Source organism: Anabas testudineus, chromosome 8 (assembly GCF_900324465.2).
Source record: "Anabas testudineus chromosome 8, fAnaTes1.2, whole genome shotgun sequence".
In the NCBI taxonomy this organism is placed as follows: Eukaryota; Metazoa; Chordata; class Actinopteri; order Anabantiformes; family Anabantidae; genus Anabas; species Anabas testudineus.
The window spans coordinates 17,808,228-17,823,992 of record NC_046617.1 but is presented as its reverse complement, the minus strand read 5'-3'; the positions used below and the strand labels follow the sequence as shown (position 1 = coordinate 17,823,992).

The 15,765-nt window shown below is 41.2% G+C and overlaps 2 protein-coding genes and 1 long non-coding RNA gene across 4 annotated transcripts; 2 read left to right on the top strand and 1 right to left on the bottom strand.

The window, feature by feature from the left end:
• The first annotated feature begins 113 nt into the window (after positions 1-113).
• Positions 114-11,489, top strand: recql5 (RecQ helicase-like 5). Its single transcript, XM_026353715.2, has 19 exons — positions 114-249; positions 446-567; positions 668-1,189; positions 1,774-1,870; positions 2,013-2,124; positions 2,221-2,383; positions 2,477-2,559; positions 6,219-6,440; positions 6,525-6,621; positions 7,416-7,452; positions 7,535-7,593; positions 8,065-8,135; positions 8,243-8,336; positions 8,412-8,576; positions 8,679-9,358; positions 9,445-9,490; positions 9,731-9,952; positions 10,043-10,115; positions 10,194-11,489. Exons 1-19 carry the CDS (start codon positions 153-155, stop codon positions 10,316-10,318), a joined length of 3,087 nt encoding a protein of 1,028 aa, XP_026209500.1. The 5' UTR covers positions 114-152; the 3' UTR covers positions 10,319-11,489.
• On the bottom strand, positions 2,599-6,191 carry LOC113158054. Its single transcript, XR_003298552.2, has 4 exons — positions 5,041-6,191; positions 4,010-4,071; positions 3,549-3,689; positions 2,599-3,472 (listed from the first exon to the last, which is right to left on the bottom strand). It is a non-coding gene; the product is annotated as an uncharacterized LOC113158054 (long non-coding RNA).
• Positions 11,490-12,271: 782 nt separating the features above from the next.
• LOC113169830 (UPF0575 protein C19orf67 homolog) lies at positions 12,272-14,995 on the top strand. 2 transcript variants are annotated; one of them, XM_026371599.1, is made up of 7 exons: positions 12,272-12,665; positions 12,749-12,893; positions 13,179-13,279; positions 13,977-14,129; positions 14,224-14,376; positions 14,611-14,770; positions 14,858-14,995. In XM_026371599.1, the coding sequence occupies exons 1-6, from the start codon at positions 12,391-12,393 to the stop codon at positions 14,735-14,737; spliced, it is 954 nt and encodes a 317-aa protein (XP_026227384.1). In that variant the 5' UTR covers positions 12,272-12,390; the 3' UTR covers positions 14,738-14,770; positions 14,858-14,995. The 2 variants fall into 2 exon arrangements, with proteins under 2 accessions (XP_026227384.1, XP_026227470.1); XM_026371685.1 differs by lacking the exon at positions 14,858-14,995 and having other exon boundaries at positions 14,525-14,748.
• The last annotated feature ends 770 nt before the right edge of the window (positions 14,996-15,765 follow it).

Here is a 15,765-nt window from a genome sequence, read left to right as displayed (position 1 = left end):
CAAGTAATAATAATAATAATAATAATAATAATAATAATAATAATAATAAAATTCAAATGAAAATGTTTAATTTTGAGGTTTGTTTTCGACGAGCGTGATGACGTCATCGCCGCGCGACGTCGCCTGAGGAGTTCTTCACAGACAGAAAGACGATGACAACAAGTTTAAAACAGGCTTTAAAAACTCACTTTGGCTTCGACAACTTCAGGTCTAAACTGCAGGAGGATGTTGTCAAAGCAGTCATCAGAGGTAATACGGCGAAACGTCTTTTTACCCGCAGTATTCGCTTGTTTTCTGTGCTAATTAGCAGACGTTAGCGGCTAACAGCAACAAACTTAGCATTAGCAACATTTACACATGAGTTTCAGTTTGAATGATTGCAGGTGTTGTCGTGAAGGAGACAGTAAAGTCTAGCTGGAAGGTGACTGATCTTGTCTCTGTGTAGGTGACAGGGATGTGTTTGTGTGCATGCCCACTGGAGCAGGAAAGTCTCTTTGTTACCAGCTGCCTGCAGTCCTGGCTGAGGGCATCACTCTGGTTATATCCCCTCTCATCGCTCTCATTCAGGTCTGTATGTTCCTGCTGCTGCAATTTAAAACCTTCAAAAACATGAGATTTTGTGTGTAGTCTCAGTGGTTTGTTGTTTCCTTTATGTGTTTCACTCCAGGACCAAGTGGACCATCTCAAGGATCTGAATATCCCCGCCTGCTCCATCAACTCTAAACTCCCAGCAGGTGAGCGCCGTCTTATCCTGGCAGACCTGGGCAGCAGCAGCCCGAAACTGAAGCTGCTCTACATCACTCCAGAGATGGTGGCCTCTCCCTCGTTTCAGCCCTGCCTGACAGACCTGTGTTCCCGTGGACTGCTGTCCTACCTGGCTGTGGACGAGGCTCACTGCGTTTCCCAGTGGGGTCACGATTTTAGACCAGACTACCTCAAACTAGGCGAGCTCCGTGCTCGCCTGCCAGGGGTTCCCTGCTTGGCTCTGACAGCGACAGCACCAAAGAATGTACAAGAGGACATTGTTACGTCCCTAAGGCTGCGCCTGCCGCTGACTTTTGTAACACCTGTATTCCGAAATAACTTGCACTACGATGTGATCTTCAGGGAGCTGCTGCCGAACCCCTACGTCCACCTTCATGCCTTCATCAAGAAGGCACTGGCTCTGGGCAGCGGCTCTAATGCACAGGTCAGTAGACTAGACTCTGTGAGCTCTAACCATAACCCTTCTTTTATACCCCAGATGTCTCTCACATATATGCAAACTCACAGTATGTCCTCATGTCAGTGTATTTTTACATTTAAACAACAGGAATTTTGTCAGTTGCTGATATTCTTTGCTAGAAACCGACATACTGAATATTACTGTGAAGACTGAAAATGTAGTTTATTATTACCATTTTTATATTAGATTAACTTATAATTAATCAATATCAGTGTGTATCTGAATTGATCATTGTCAATGTATTTTAACCTAAGGTTTGGTTGAAAAATACTGGATGAACTGCATAGGAATTACACCTGTTTTTGTTTATGCATTCACAAATTTTCTCAAATCAACCAGGCTAAATCATCTGAATATGACATCAAGTTCTTGATGTCATGTAGGCTAATCCCAGAAGATATCTAGTGAATATGAACATCCAAAGTACAAGTTGGGTTTGAGGCCCAATTTAAATTTCCCTTAATATAGTTTAAACTAGCATTTAATATTAACATGTGAATGTGAACATTCTTTACGGCTTTCTTTACCCTGTTAATATTCTTTAAAAGGGTTGTGGGATTGTGTACTGTCGGACCAGGGAAGGCTGTGAAACAGTGGCTTTCCAGCTGACCAAGCTTGGAGTTGTGGCCAAACCATATCACGCAGGTGTGAAAATATTCAGTCCCTTCCTGATTTCTTATACTAAACTGTTTCAGGTCTTCGTAGTAAATATACGATGCTCTATGCCATGATACTGGTTTATTTTCTATAAAGCACCAGGATTAATGTTTGATTCCTGCTTCTACAGGTCTGAAGGCAGGAGATCGCACAGAGGTCCAGAATGAGTGGATGCAGGGGAAGGTGCTGGTCATTGTAGCCACCATCAGTTTTGGAATGGGAGTAGACAAAGCTAATGTCAGGTAAAGCAATCGTAAACCTTGGTTGTTTTCTTATATATTTTTTTGTTGTTATTGTTTTTACATTTGTATTTGCTAAGAGTTTTGTGAATTCCTCAGGTTTGTAGCACATTGGAACCTCGCTAAGTCCCTGGCCAGTTACTACCAAGAGTCTGGACGAGCAGGGAGAGACGGACTGCCTTCCTCTTGTCGGACATACTACTCCCCGAGAGACAAGGAGCAAATGAACTTCCTCATCCGCCAGGAGGTCACCCGCAGACAGGTCTGCATGATGCTAGATGCTAGAGTACTCAAAATATAAGCGCTCATATCAGCTGTAGAGTATGTGAGCAGCTCCTAAACAACTTGTCCACAGGAAAAACGCGGCTCTGCCAAGGAAACGGACAAAACAGCCATTACAGACTTTGAAGCCATGGTGTCATTCTGTGAGCAAGAAGGGTAAGAGAATACATCAGTACACACACACACACACACACATGCAAGTCACTTTTTTGTTTATTAAAAGTACAATACATGTAGATAGTGTCTTTACCGTTTGCAGAAATACAACATGCAGTATTTTTTTTATATCAAACGTACAATTAATTGGTTGCATGCTGTTTCAGTGTGTGCACACCAGAGGGCAGACTTTATCTCTCTTTATGCCTTGTTGCACAGTAGGTCAACAACAATTTCAGGTTTGCCTCCCCTCAGGATGATCTTACCTAACACAGAGTCAGGCACAGAGTCATGTTTAGGAAAACGGTATGGAATCAGTATAGCATTTCACTTAATATCACAACTAGCTGTTGAAGTGCAGGGTTTCCATCTGTTTAATCTCTTTTATCACATGTATTTTACTGCATTATTAAACACAGTTGGGGCCTGGCTCTGCCTTTTCCTCAGGCCATAGCTGTTGGCCTGTAAAGAGCGGGGATGTGCTCAGAGGAATGTAACCGCTCCTAAAAGCATGGCACCTTTAGCAGGTGTGTTTGGCAGCCGGTCTTTTTTTTTTTTTTGAGCTTGTCAGGTTCTTTGTTGTGTGAGGGCTGGACTTCTGCTTTGCTGCTGAACACACTCAGTATGAGCTTTCACTGACAGTTCTTGAATATTAATATGTGACCATGAGTCTCTGCACGAGTTTTCATTCAGTCTGCAGGCAGGAGTCATGGTGCTTGACAGAACTGCAGAGAAAGCTTTGATTTTGTGTTTTCAAGGACACTTTGATCGGAGTTAAATATCCAGAGATTGCCCGTGTAAATAATTCCCGTTGTGTGGAGCTCATGTGCTCAAATGTTCGATCCCTTCATCGTGGTCTTGCGACAGCAGCAGCATGTAGCACAAGTTAGCACTGACATGAGCAGGAACACCACTGCAGGAGAGAAAATAAACAGTATCACAGTCTGAAGAGTAAAGATGATTAGTAACAAAAGAGATCGGAGACTCACACATGAAGGTTAGGAGAACGAAGAAAGCTCCAAGATCTATAGGGTTGGCATTGGGCAGATCCTGCAGTTTGGCCCATATTCTGTTCAGAAGGTTCAGTGTCTCTTCTCGGGCGTCCATCCTGTTGACGAGGCAGAAATGACCTGGATGCATCAACAGTGAAATGGTCAAGCCTGGGTTTGGTGTACACAGTGTTTATTTGTCTGTGTTCAGGGTCATCAGGATATAACTCCTGTTTCTTGTTCTAACTCCATGTGTAGGTGAGGTGACACTGATATCGTGTTGACACAAGCACCTAATTCTTTTGTAGTTTTATCTGTGAATATAACAAAGACTGGCTCAACAGTTTCAGCCTAGAGTAAAGAGAGAAAGTGCGAAGATGACAGTGAAAAAGGATCAGTGAACAGATATAACAGCATGCGTTTATTTTAACCAGGTGTGTGGGGAGAGTGAGGAGGTTTACCTGGGTAATGATACAGGGAGGGGTGCTGGTGGCTCAGGATGTAAAGCCAAGTGTTCCTCTTTCTTTATGAAGAAAAAACAGGTTCAGCTGTTAAACCAAAGTCCTTATACATTTGAAGGGTGGGGCTGAAGTCATACATTATTTACTGTTGGCTGTGACAGTGTGTTTATTGTGGTTTGAAAGCTGCAGTTTGCGATGTTGTCTTGGTACAAACATCATTCATTAATTACACCGTGCAAATGATAATATACTGTAGTTAACACAGTTAGCATAAAGACTGGAAAGCAAACACTAGCCTGGCTCTGCCCACAATAAATAGAACCTGCTTAATTAGCACGTTACACCGTGTTAATTTTGACACTAGTACAAAAACGTATGTGCTGTTTTACAGTAAGATATGGTTCTGACTATATCTTGGCTGGGAATAGAAACTTTTCCACTGGTTGCCTGGCAACTGGTCCCAACTAAGAAATAGTTTGTGAAACATAATGTGAAACTTTCATTTTTTTTTCAGTTTGTTTATTGTATTGTTGCATATCAGACAAATAATATAATGCTAAAACCTGTTAGTTAGTGAAGTTTGCAGTCACAAGCATTTAAGGTATGCTATTTAGTCCTAGATATATGAACGTTAGAACTTGTGTTGCACTGCTCTCTGTACAGTATATAATGTATGCTATGTATTGTCTGCAGCGTTTTGCCTCCTGGCAAAGCACTCGTTAAGAAAAGGACAAAACAGCAGAGTCACACCCTTTAAACGCAAGTTTATGCTATAAACTTTGTAATTTATCACAAATCACACACTGATTTACATGAAACTGTGTTTTAAAGTGTAGTTTGAGATTTTTAAAATCATCTTTACATCATTTACATGTTCAAATAGTTAAACCTCCATCTCCTCATTTTAAAGCAGACTAGTAGAGGTTTCCACTGTCTGCTCGCAGATAACAAGTACGCCAGTTTCTTTCCAGTCTGCAGTATTTCTCAGGTGCTTTATCTCTCAAACTGCACTTGTCAAAAAAGCCACTTACCTGTGAGAATCTTGGTTGTTTTCACACACTCAGCCAAGCCCAGACTAACTGGCAGAAATGACTAAACCGAAGTAAGCAGACCAGTTGATGAACATGCCCTGTCTTCCCTGGAGGAGTTACTGGCTGAGTGTCTTATTTGTGGCTGTGTTCGGTTGTTGTAGGAACGTGCAGCATGTCATCCACAGGAGGAGGCACTGCTTGAGATTAGCGGCCAGGTCACAATTAGAATAAGCGAGGTTGGTCTGCACGTGGAGCGGAGGAAAAGTGAGATGACACAAAAACAAATCTCATTTACTGCTCTTCTCTTGTCCTTCACGCTCTTTTTTATCTTTAAGCGTTTTCATCTCTTCTGATCTTTCATTAGCTCTCTTCTTTTTGCCCGAGACGTCCACTAAGTAGCTGTTGAGTAGACTGCTATGCTATTTTACTGCGCGCCTTACTTTAGTTTGTCAGCCTCTGAGGCGGTTTTCTCTTTGACAGTCCTGCCTGGGAGTGACTGTTCACAGAGCCTCTCTGTGCCTCTCCGCCTTTCCCCACCTCCCCTGATGAGGCTGCTTCTCAGTCTTTCATGGTTGTTGAAACGGCATTTCCATCTCCAGCAAGGTAGTTAGTATGTTGTTGAAGTCTTCCGTCTAATGGGCTGCTTCCCAAACAGGCTGTGTTTGAGTGTGTGTGTGGGGTTGTGTGAATATTGGCAGTTACATAATACTGCATCTGATACAGGCCTTTTTATAAAAAGAATGAAAACAATCACAGCTAAAGCAGGGGTTTTAATAAGAAACATAACATGCAGAAATAACGTGAGCCCTCGTCAGAAAAGAAAAAAAGAGGATTGACTCAAAAAACTTCCACAGTTTGTTCTAATTAATTCTTGATGTCAGCACAAGAAGTACTGAAGTCAATACCAAGGCTTACAAGATTGTCACGCAACTGTATTTTCTTTTTATGTGACACTGGAGCCCTTTTCCATGTATTTCATAACAAAAACATTGATTATAGTTGGTGCGTTACTGTTACACAATAGCTTGCAGATCAATGTTGCACTAGATGTTCTGTGTATGATGGAGGGGTTTTTACTGTGTGCTCAGAAACACAATCGGGCCTTTAATGCAGCCGTCAGATTTCTGTTCAGTGATGCAGGAGCTGCAGTTTTAATAATCAGCGTCTCTCATCTCCAGTTGTCGACATGCCACCATCTCCAAGTTCTTTGGGGACAAGAAACCAAACTGTGCCGGTGCCTGCGACTACTGCTGTAACCCTAAAGCTGTCCGGGCGCAGCTGGAGAGAGCGGCTACGCTCAGCACCAAAACCCAAGCAGCTCAGAGCAACGAGCCCAAAGGACCGTTTGGTTTCCAGTCCGGCGTTTATGGAGGTGGAAAGAAGGGCTACGGCTTTGAGAGGCAGGACAGCTTGAGTGGCATGAATGTTGATTTAAGGAGGAGTTGTGGTGAATATGCAGATTAACAATAACTTCTCACCTTTAGGTATGACGAAGGGGAGGATGGTAGTGGTGAAGATGACCCCACAAAGAGGAAAAAGGAATTTTCAGACCTCTTCAAGCAACAGATGCACCTACGAAAGGTGAATTATAACACGCACAGAACTTCTACTTAGAAATGTAAGCTTTCTGTGTGGAGAAAAACAAATCCTCTCCGTGTTTGCTTTGTGTCTGTGTACATCTGTTTGCCAGCTGTTGGTAACAAGAAAGGCAGCGGCTTGTAGCAAATTACTCCCGCATGTTTGTTGGACTTGGCACAACAGAGATGTGAAAATATTCCTCCACCGGTCCAAGTGGAGGCTGTCCCAACAGTTTACAACACAGCATCATTAAAAGTAGGAATGTCCTGAATGTAAAACACAAAAACAAAGATGTGACGATCGTGATGGAACTGAAGGAACTGATGGCTGACTCAGTTCCCCACCACTCAGAACTTCATTTAAAGTTCAACAATATTAATGAAAGTGAAGGAAATGATCAGGTTAAAGTGATTCTGCACCCAAAATAAATTAATACCCTGTGTAGACTGGAAAAGGGAGTATGAGCATATGAATGGACAAGTAAAGAGGTGGATTATGCTGAAATCATTACTTTACTCACTTAAATAAAGCTGACTACAGCTGCTGTTCTCTCTTTTAATATGCTGTGCAAACTTTTGAAGCTGCGGTCCAGCTGGCACGCTGTCTGTTTCAGATTCAGATGATACATTTAAATGTTTTTTTTGGAGATGAATGTCAGTGTGACAGAAATAGCAGAAGTGTTTCAGTGTATGACTTCTCTTAAAATAGACAATGTCCCCATATGAGACTGTTTTTTTTTCTGATCAGTGAACATATGAGAACTAACTACTAAGTTCTGTATGCTCATGTTTTTGTAGGGAACTGACGGTCAGAGAGAAGAGTTTGTTCCTCCTGGTGAGATCCACAGAAGAATAAAATTATCAGGACTTAATATGGTATGTGTGCTGTTACATAACTGGTGTGTCCTGCTGTGCAGATGACGAGTGCCCGCTCAGGGAAGCCAGCAGCCAGAGGATCCCCAGGCTCTCTGTGAAAGTACAACGCAGCTGCAAACACATTCTTCATACCTGCTGCATTCATTAGCACGGCTCCAGGAATTCAGTGACTTGTGTGTTAGGAGATGTGAAGGGGGGCTGTGGAGACGTGCTGTGTTTCAACTGCATAAGCAAACAAAGCTTATACTGTAGTAGACTTACACCTACTACTACTATAGCACCTGAAAAGAAGGGAGTCTGTGGTCAATTCATATATTTATTAGATTAAAAGTTTGGATTATTAGCTAAAAAAGTGTCTGAAGATAGGATGTTTTTCTTCTGCAGGTGAAAATCGCTTAATGCACAGTATTCAAAACATGCTGATGTAATTACAGAGCAACTTCTCCAGTTCAACTTATAAGTGCAGTTCAGGCATTTTACTTTCTCTCCTACTAAAATTACGTCTGTTATTCAAACCTATAACCTGTATTGATTTTCAACTTTTCAATCGTTAATAGACTTTTTATTTCAGGCCAGAGAGCACTGCCTGCACCTCTTGCAAGAGGCACTACATGGCCACCAGGGGGCAGAAGATGAATTCAAGTAATGAAACAGTCTTACTCTTTAACCATTACACCTCTGCTTAAATAGCAATAAAACCTTCCTCAGAGTCAATCTACTTTTTCTTTAATGTCTTCTCCACATCACAGCTGTGACACTCTGTCCTTGGCGGTGGATATTGAACATGAGGTTTTCAAGAACAGCAAGTCCTCAAACTTGTACAAAGCTGCTGTCCTGAAAAAGGTAACTGCTGTCTGTCTGTTCTGCTGTTACCTAAAGGAAACGTACATGCACCTGACACATTATTTTATTCTGAAGGTGGCCGAGATGAAGAAAATAGCACCTGCTTCAGCTGGAGGAGAAAGAGAAGATGGGTGCAGTGACGCCAGAGACACTGGGTCTCAACACAAAGAGGAAGCATCCTCCTCTTCTACTGTTACTGAAGAGCCGCAAGGATTCACATCTGCATCTGAAATCTACTCGGTAAGATCACCTTAGGACACACTTGCAAACAATTATTGTGGATTTTTGAAGCGTCATTCAAATGTTCAAAACATATGCTGAACTCTGCCTTTATTCCTCCAGCTGAAGCGTAAGAGAGTAGGGGCAGGACAGAGGGGGTCATCCAACCCCTTCCTGACTGCCAAGGATCTGCTGTTGGACAAAGGGATAGGGAGCGGTGGGTTTTATAGTGACGGCACAGGAGGCTCTGGAGGTTTATCTAAGGAGGCAAAGAAGGAGAGAAGAAAGGAGACGGACACGGATACATCTTCAGCTGCAACTTCATCCATCAGAGCCAGAGCGAATGCAGTTGCTGCTTCGCTAAACAGCCCGACCAAAGGCGGCAGAGCCATGAGCAAGAAGCAGCAGAAGCTGGCAGAAGCTGCGAAGACTTCCCGCAACATTTTCCAGTACTTTGCCAAGAAACAAACTGAGACTGAGAAAAGCCAGGATGTGGTGGAGACATCGGAGGAAGTTGATGCTACGTTGTCCGATGCTGCCACTGTGACCCCACAAGAAAACATCAGTGAGGAACGACCCCAACACTCACCTGTCTCACCTGACGCAGTAGAGAGCAGCCCTGTGGAATCAGACACTCAGGATGTGATCGCAGTAGAGAGCAGCCCTGTGGAATCAGACACTCAGGATGTGATCGTAGAAGAACATAAAACAGAAGTAATAATCATACCTGATGAGGAGATGGAGGATGAAACGCCTAAAGAGGAAATGTTGGGACTAGTGTGTGATCAAGATACAACCACAGAGTAAGAACGTGATCTTATGACAACATTTATGGAACAATCTTTGGAAGAAACGTCTTTAACTTGAAGCTTTTTATTCTTTCACACAGACAAAACAAACCAGAGGAACAAGCTAAACCACCTCTAATACAAACAGTGAGTGTCTATTGTGTCAAAGGGTTTCCTGCAGTTTAGGACTCATTAGGTAGAAAAACCTAGTTGTTCTACCCAAATGTATATAAATTCATATATATTTTTTTTTTTGCTTTGGTGAAACATGATGGAGCTATAACATGCAAATGTAAAATGGAAATATTGAAAGTACCTCAGAATCATATGTATGAACAGTACTTTTTCATCACTCCTAGTGACTAATAATGTTGCATAAATGTCCAGTTGACAGATGATGTAAAAGCCAACAGGGAGGCGTCTCCTCCAGCCAAGCGCAGCCGCACCACAGATGGCAGCAGCAGAAGAGTAACCTTCAACCCCAATGTGCAGGAGAGGTCCCTGCACCCGGTGACTGAGCTGCCGAAGCCAGTAACGCTCAAAGAAGCCGCTGATATCGTGGTCCGCTATCTGGACCCTTTTTACACTCAGGGAAAGTTTGCCACTAAGGTGAGACAGGCGATCGCCGCGTCATGAAACAAAATGACATGCTTCACTGGCTGATGAATTCTCAGCTGTGGTTGTCGTCTTTGGTTGCAGGAGCTGTTCAAGTCGTTTGCTCGCTACTTGTCTCACCTTCTTGCAGAGGGAGAGAGTAAAGGAAAAGGCCAAGGTAAGCAGGGGATGAATAACTTAAAATACCCCAACTTGACGTATTGCTGTTTTGTAACTCCTGTCGCTGTGTCCACAGTTAAAGCAGAAGCCAAAGCTCTTATCAAGAAGTTCTTCAGCAGAGTCCAGCGCTGTGAGAGCGAGGCCGACTGGAAGCACCTTAAAAGACCACACAGCTGGAAAACCACAGAGATCAAGGAATGATGTCTTCCTCAGTGCCTAAGCTTCTCTGTTACTGCTGATCTCAGGCTCATCACAGATGCTTCCTGACCAGATTCATGGTTGATTTGCTGCTAGACTTCTGCTTCTTTTCAGGCTGTTTGCTGCTACAGTATTCAAACAATAAAACATGGACTGTTACAGCCTGAGAGAGCAGAGGTAGGACTCTGTGCACACTAACATGACTGTTTTATCATGTTTCAGCCCAGTTTCTGCAAAATACATAAACCTCTGTGGTATCGTGCTCAGCTTTGAGCTAAATGCTTATATCTACATGCTAACATGCCTACAGTAATGATGCAAACATGCTAATGGGCATCTTTACCACCTTAGTTAAGCATGTTAGCATGCTAATAGCAGGTTGAGCAGGGGCTGATGGAAATCTGATTGTTTTGTGTTTAGTCACAGACTAAATCAACAAAGTCATTCATATTTATCCTGTTGGGACCATGAAGGTCTGTGCAGAATATCATCACAAAGTCTGAAATGTTGTTGAGAGATTTCAGTCTGGACCAAAGTGTTGAACAAGTGACACGAGCGAAGCCTCAAGGTCAGAACGACTCATATGAAGTGTGTGTATATTTATATGTAGTTTGAAGAAAATTAGGATAAAACATATAAAAACACAGCAATGTTCAGGGGCCTGATTTTATTTTACTGCTGCCACACGTCCAGCCTTTGTCTTTGGCTGCAGAACAAGTAACGAGTAAAGTGACGCGAATCAAAGATACTTTGTGATGTAAAACGATTTCATTTGTGTTTTGTTTTATTTAAACTAAATTCGGTTTTATCTTAAGGTGTCTCTCAGTCTTAGCTATGGCAGATTTTGTTCCTGGTGAATGCTGTTTTTCTTTTATAGCAACTGTTTCCAATGAAGGAAATGTTTCTTAGTTATAGTGTAAAGTAAAATAAAATAAAATAAAACTGGGGACTGTGTAAAATAAATAAAATATTAAAGATACAGTTTATTCTTCCATCTAAATGTTTACAATAAAACACATACAATTGCTTGTAGGTGTGGAGTTTGCTCTGCACACAAGAGTTGTTTTAAAGCAACATCACATCATCTATGCTGCAAGGGATGAGCCGACTGAAGCCTGCAACAGTAGAAAAAATTATATTTCTCAATAAAAACCTGTGAAGACAACTAACTTGTCTGCTTCTGTAAATAATAATTTCAAATCAACCATACAAGTCCTCAAATGACAAACGATTATCTTTAAAGGTTTTTCAGAAAAAACACTTTAAACACTTGACTTGACTACAATGTTTCTAAATTCAAACACTGATCATTTGCAAAGTAGGAAGGATCTCTAATCCTGTTAGGGATAATAAACCCTAATAAACCATTAACCAACATTTAACCCATGTTATAATTTGCATTGATTCTTTGGGTCAATCTGGAATGTGTTTTTTTGAGAATGGGAGAGAGCATCTGCATATGACTGACTAAGCCTCAGTGCGTAACCCTTTCATGCATAGTGGTCACTGTTAAGGCCATAAAAATATATTAAAATGATTATATTTAGTATTAGTATATATAACAACATTTCAAAATAGTTTCTTAGCTTTGAGATATAATTTCTTTCTGTGTTTTTTTTTTTTTTTTATTGTTTCCCCTCTTTAAAAACTTGAATTCATGCAGTCCATGAGTGAGTGGACAGGTGAAGAACTCATTGAGAGTTGCAAGTAAAAAAAAAAACTTTATTTTTATTTTTGTTTTTTTGAACCCAAAGGATAATAAAAGCACTGAGAAAATTTTTTTTTGAGGCAAATAAAGGGGTCAAATACTTTTTTTTACACCCTGCACTCTGCCACAGTGTCTTACAGGATGTAAGAAGTATTTGACCCCCAGCCAAAACCAGGGCGGTCGGAGTGGACCAACGTCGACCAATCAGTGGATGTTGTATGAACTACGTCATACACATGCGCCAATATTTTCCTGCGCTCTCAGGAGGACTCCGAATGAATCATGTTGGCGAAAGCTGTTCTTCCCTATAAAAACAGACACCAATGTTGGGTTTACTTGTTTCAAGAAGCAATGCTTGATGTGAAGCATGCCTCGCAGAGGAGAGCTCTCAGATGACCTACGATCGAGAATTGTGGACTTGCATCGAGCTGGACAGGGATACAGAAGTATCTCCAAAAGCCTTGATGTTCACCTGTCCACGGTCAAACAGATTGTTTACAAATGGAGAAAGTTCGGCTGTACTAAAAATCGACCCAGGAGTGGACGTCCATCAAACATCTTGAGGTGGCTGCAGTATGCGCGGCTGCAATTTCCCGTTTTCATGGACGAAGCAGACGACCTACACAAGAGGGTCATCAAAAGGTATTGGCCTAGTTTTAATCAGCGGTTCCTTTTTGGAGCTTTTTTTGTGCTATTTTGTGAAGTTCTTCTGTGGGATGTCACAGGAAAGATGATTTGGGGAGAGAGGCTCTTGCTGCAGCAGTACGGAGACTCTTGTACATGTGTGAACCCTACTTGAAGAAAGTAGAAGCCATACGTATGACCCTCAGACCCCAGAAAACTCCTCAGGCAGTCAGTACCTACACAACGGTAAATTCAGTTGCTTTACCTAAATTGCTAAAATATATGCACATTTTTCTCTGTAGTGTGTATATAATGGTAATGGCATTGATTTAAAAAATCATAAAGAGCACCCACAAAGCAGTTTACTTCACGGATCAGAGGTAATAAACAACTTACAGTGCATTAGTGAATTTGCTCCTGATGCAGCTGTTGGAACAAACACTTTACTATGTGAGGTTTTTACTGACAATATTTTCATACTACTGCATAAAAAACTGCTGCATGTTGACTATAACATTTGACTGTGTGCAGCTGTTGGCCTTTTCCCAGCAGCTGTGTGACAGGTTGGAGAAGCTGGTGTTGACCTATGCAAACTACAATCTCCTCTGTTTGGACGAGGCTGAGCCCAACAGGTACTCACACACGTGTGCACACAAGCAGAGAAACAACACAAATGTCTTTATATATGCTTTGTGATATGTGTTTCAAATCTTGTTACAGTAGAAAAAATATGCCACAAGAGAATTTATGTTGTTGTTGGGTAGTTAGACAGATTTAATCTGGTAATTTAGTCACTAATTCATGTTAATGAACCTAATGAGATGTCTTTTCCACTTAAACAATATCAAATTATTGCTCCGTTGCTACAGGATCAACTTCAAACCAGTTTGTTTACTAGGTATCTATTATTTCTGTATCTTCTTCAGTATTGATAAGGCTGAAACATTTGATTCTGGCAGGATGACTTGGTAAAACCTCTGTGAGGAAGAACAGAAAGTAAAATTCTATTAGTATTATGATCCCGATGAGTCACACTGTCTGTATGGTAGCTCGACCATCAGTGTGTGTGAATGGGTGAAAGAGAAGCAATTAAGCCTACAGTGAATATATATATATATATATATATATATATATATATATATATATATATATATATATATATATATATATATATATATATATATTCACTGTAAGGTTTTACAGTGAATATACTGTATATATATAATTATATTAATGATAATCCTGCAACTGTTTCTGATGCATTGGCTTCCGTCCATTCTCATTTTCTCAACGTCTAACTCTCTCCACTCTTGCTCTTTGCATTCTCAGTGTGTCTCACTTCTGCATTGGTCAGAGGCACTGTGGCCCCCTGAGGCTGACCGCGTTCCGCTATTGTCAACCAGCCCCTTACCTGGCACGAGTGGACACCGGCTTGTACAAGCGCATTCGCTGGAACGTGAAGAGGGATACAGAAACCGAGTAGTGAGTCCTCACTCGTTCCTTGCTGAGTAAAAGCTTTTGTGATCTACTCGGTTTTCTTACAGTTTAATCTGGTTTTTGTTTGTGTCCCCTGAAGTTACCTCCTGTGTTACGAGGAGATTCTCAACGTATACGTAGACACTGACGGGGGCCGCCATGGAACCTCTCACTGTAACATGAAGAAGATGTGGTTCATTGGTCGGTGGGTGCAGGCTGAACCTCACACCAACACAGAGGATATTTACAACTGGTATTACTGACCTATTTAACTTTTTTCATATATTTCTCTGTAGATACTTTGAGAAGAAGATACATTTTCATCCCTGAGTAAAATGTCAGGAAGAAAAAAAAACATATTAAATAATCAACTCTGTAATGTCTGATTTATTGTCTTTCAGCTGCCTCACTGACCACTATTAATATTTGTGATAACTCAGACAATCCTAGGTTGTTGTATGTTTGCATGTGCTCCTGTGTGGTTCAGGGTCAACTTTGAGGTTCCTCAGGCCAAATATCACAGGCTGTTGTTTCTGGGCAGCAAAGAGCCATCTAGCTACAGTGCCACAGACTACCTGGAGCAGCTTCTGCTGTCACAGCAGCCCACAGGCTGATGCTGGGCCCTGCAGGAGGAACAACCAGATAAGGTATAATACAGTTTATGGCATACATTTTATGTTTCCATAATTGAATTGTAATTTTTAAATGGGTCTCACAATTACAATTGCTTGTAGGTGCGGTGTTTGCTCTGCACACAGGAGTTGTTTTAAAGCAACATCACTTCATCTATGCTGCAAGGGATGAGCCGACTGAAGCCTGCAACAGAAAGAAAGAAGAAAAAATTATATTTCTCAATAAAAACCTGTGAAGACAACTAACTTGTCTGCTTCTGTAAATAATAATTTCAAATCAACCACACAAGTCCTCAAATGACAAACGATTATCTTTAAAAGCCACCACTAGTGTCTTTAATCACTTTAATTAGGGGGCACAGGAGGAGACGTCGGTACCGGGGCACGCTGTCCAATGAGCCATGACGTCATCCCAGCGGTGCTGCCTTCAGGTTTTCCTCGGAACATACGTTTTCGGAGATGCTTTATTCAAGTAATCCAATGGAAGTTGGGGTTGTAAAATGTTTTGGATGCTCACACTCACTGAAGAAATCATTGGCTGTCGTGCAAAGAGTTGACAACATAGTTTTACTTCTGTTAAATAAGGTCTTGCCTCACAGGAGGTGACATTTATCGGGACACACTGTAGATAAAACGTGTGACTTTGCAGCTTGTAAATCCCAAACAGCAAAACTGAAATAGCAAAATCTTGTGCAAAAAATATTTTTTCAGGAATATGGGAGACTAAAACACCAGAACCCACTGATAAGGAGTTGACAGTTACATAAGATAAGATTGAAATGAGTTGAACTCGAAGATGGTTGGTGTTTTTTTTTAAATCTAAAAACAAATTAAAAACAAACTAAACTTGATATTTCAAGACTTTAACTTTGAGTTTAGTGTTTGTGTTAAACAAACATAAAGTGAAACATCGAAAGGATCACTAACAGGGAATCTGGCATCAAAAATGATTTGTTGGTACCTGTGGTTAAACTTTTAAATGTAATTTTGCACAAAACATTTGTCATTAA

What these genes read in the sequence shown, in the direction of transcription:
- LOC113169830 (XM_026371599.1), top strand. Translation starts at nt 12,391, where the DNA reads ATGCCTCGCAGAGGAGAGCTCTCAGATGACCTACGATCGAGAATTGTG. An exon ending in CAGTCAGTACCTACACAACG is followed by an intron (nt 12,894 to 13,178) that starts GTAAATTCAGTT and finishes GACTGTGTGCAG; the next exon opens with CTGTTGGCCTTTTCCCAGCA. An exon ending in AGGGATACAGAAACCGAGTA is followed by an intron (nt 14,130 to 14,223) that starts GTGAGTCCTCAC and finishes TGTCCCCTGAAG; the next exon opens with TTACCTCCTGTGTTACGAGG.
- recql5 (XM_026353715.2), top strand. Translation starts at nt 153, where the DNA reads ATGACAACAAGTTTAAAACAGGCTTTAAAAACTCACTTTGGCTTCGAC. An exon ending in AGAAGAGTTTGTTCCTCCTG is followed by an intron (nt 7,453 to 7,534) that starts GTGAGATCCACA and finishes CCTGCTGTGCAG; the next exon opens with ATGACGAGTGCCCGCTCAGG. An exon ending in TCCCCAGGCTCTCTGTGAAA is followed by an intron (nt 7,594 to 8,064) that starts GTACAACGCAGC and finishes TTTTTATTTCAG; the next exon opens with GCCAGAGAGCACTGCCTGCA.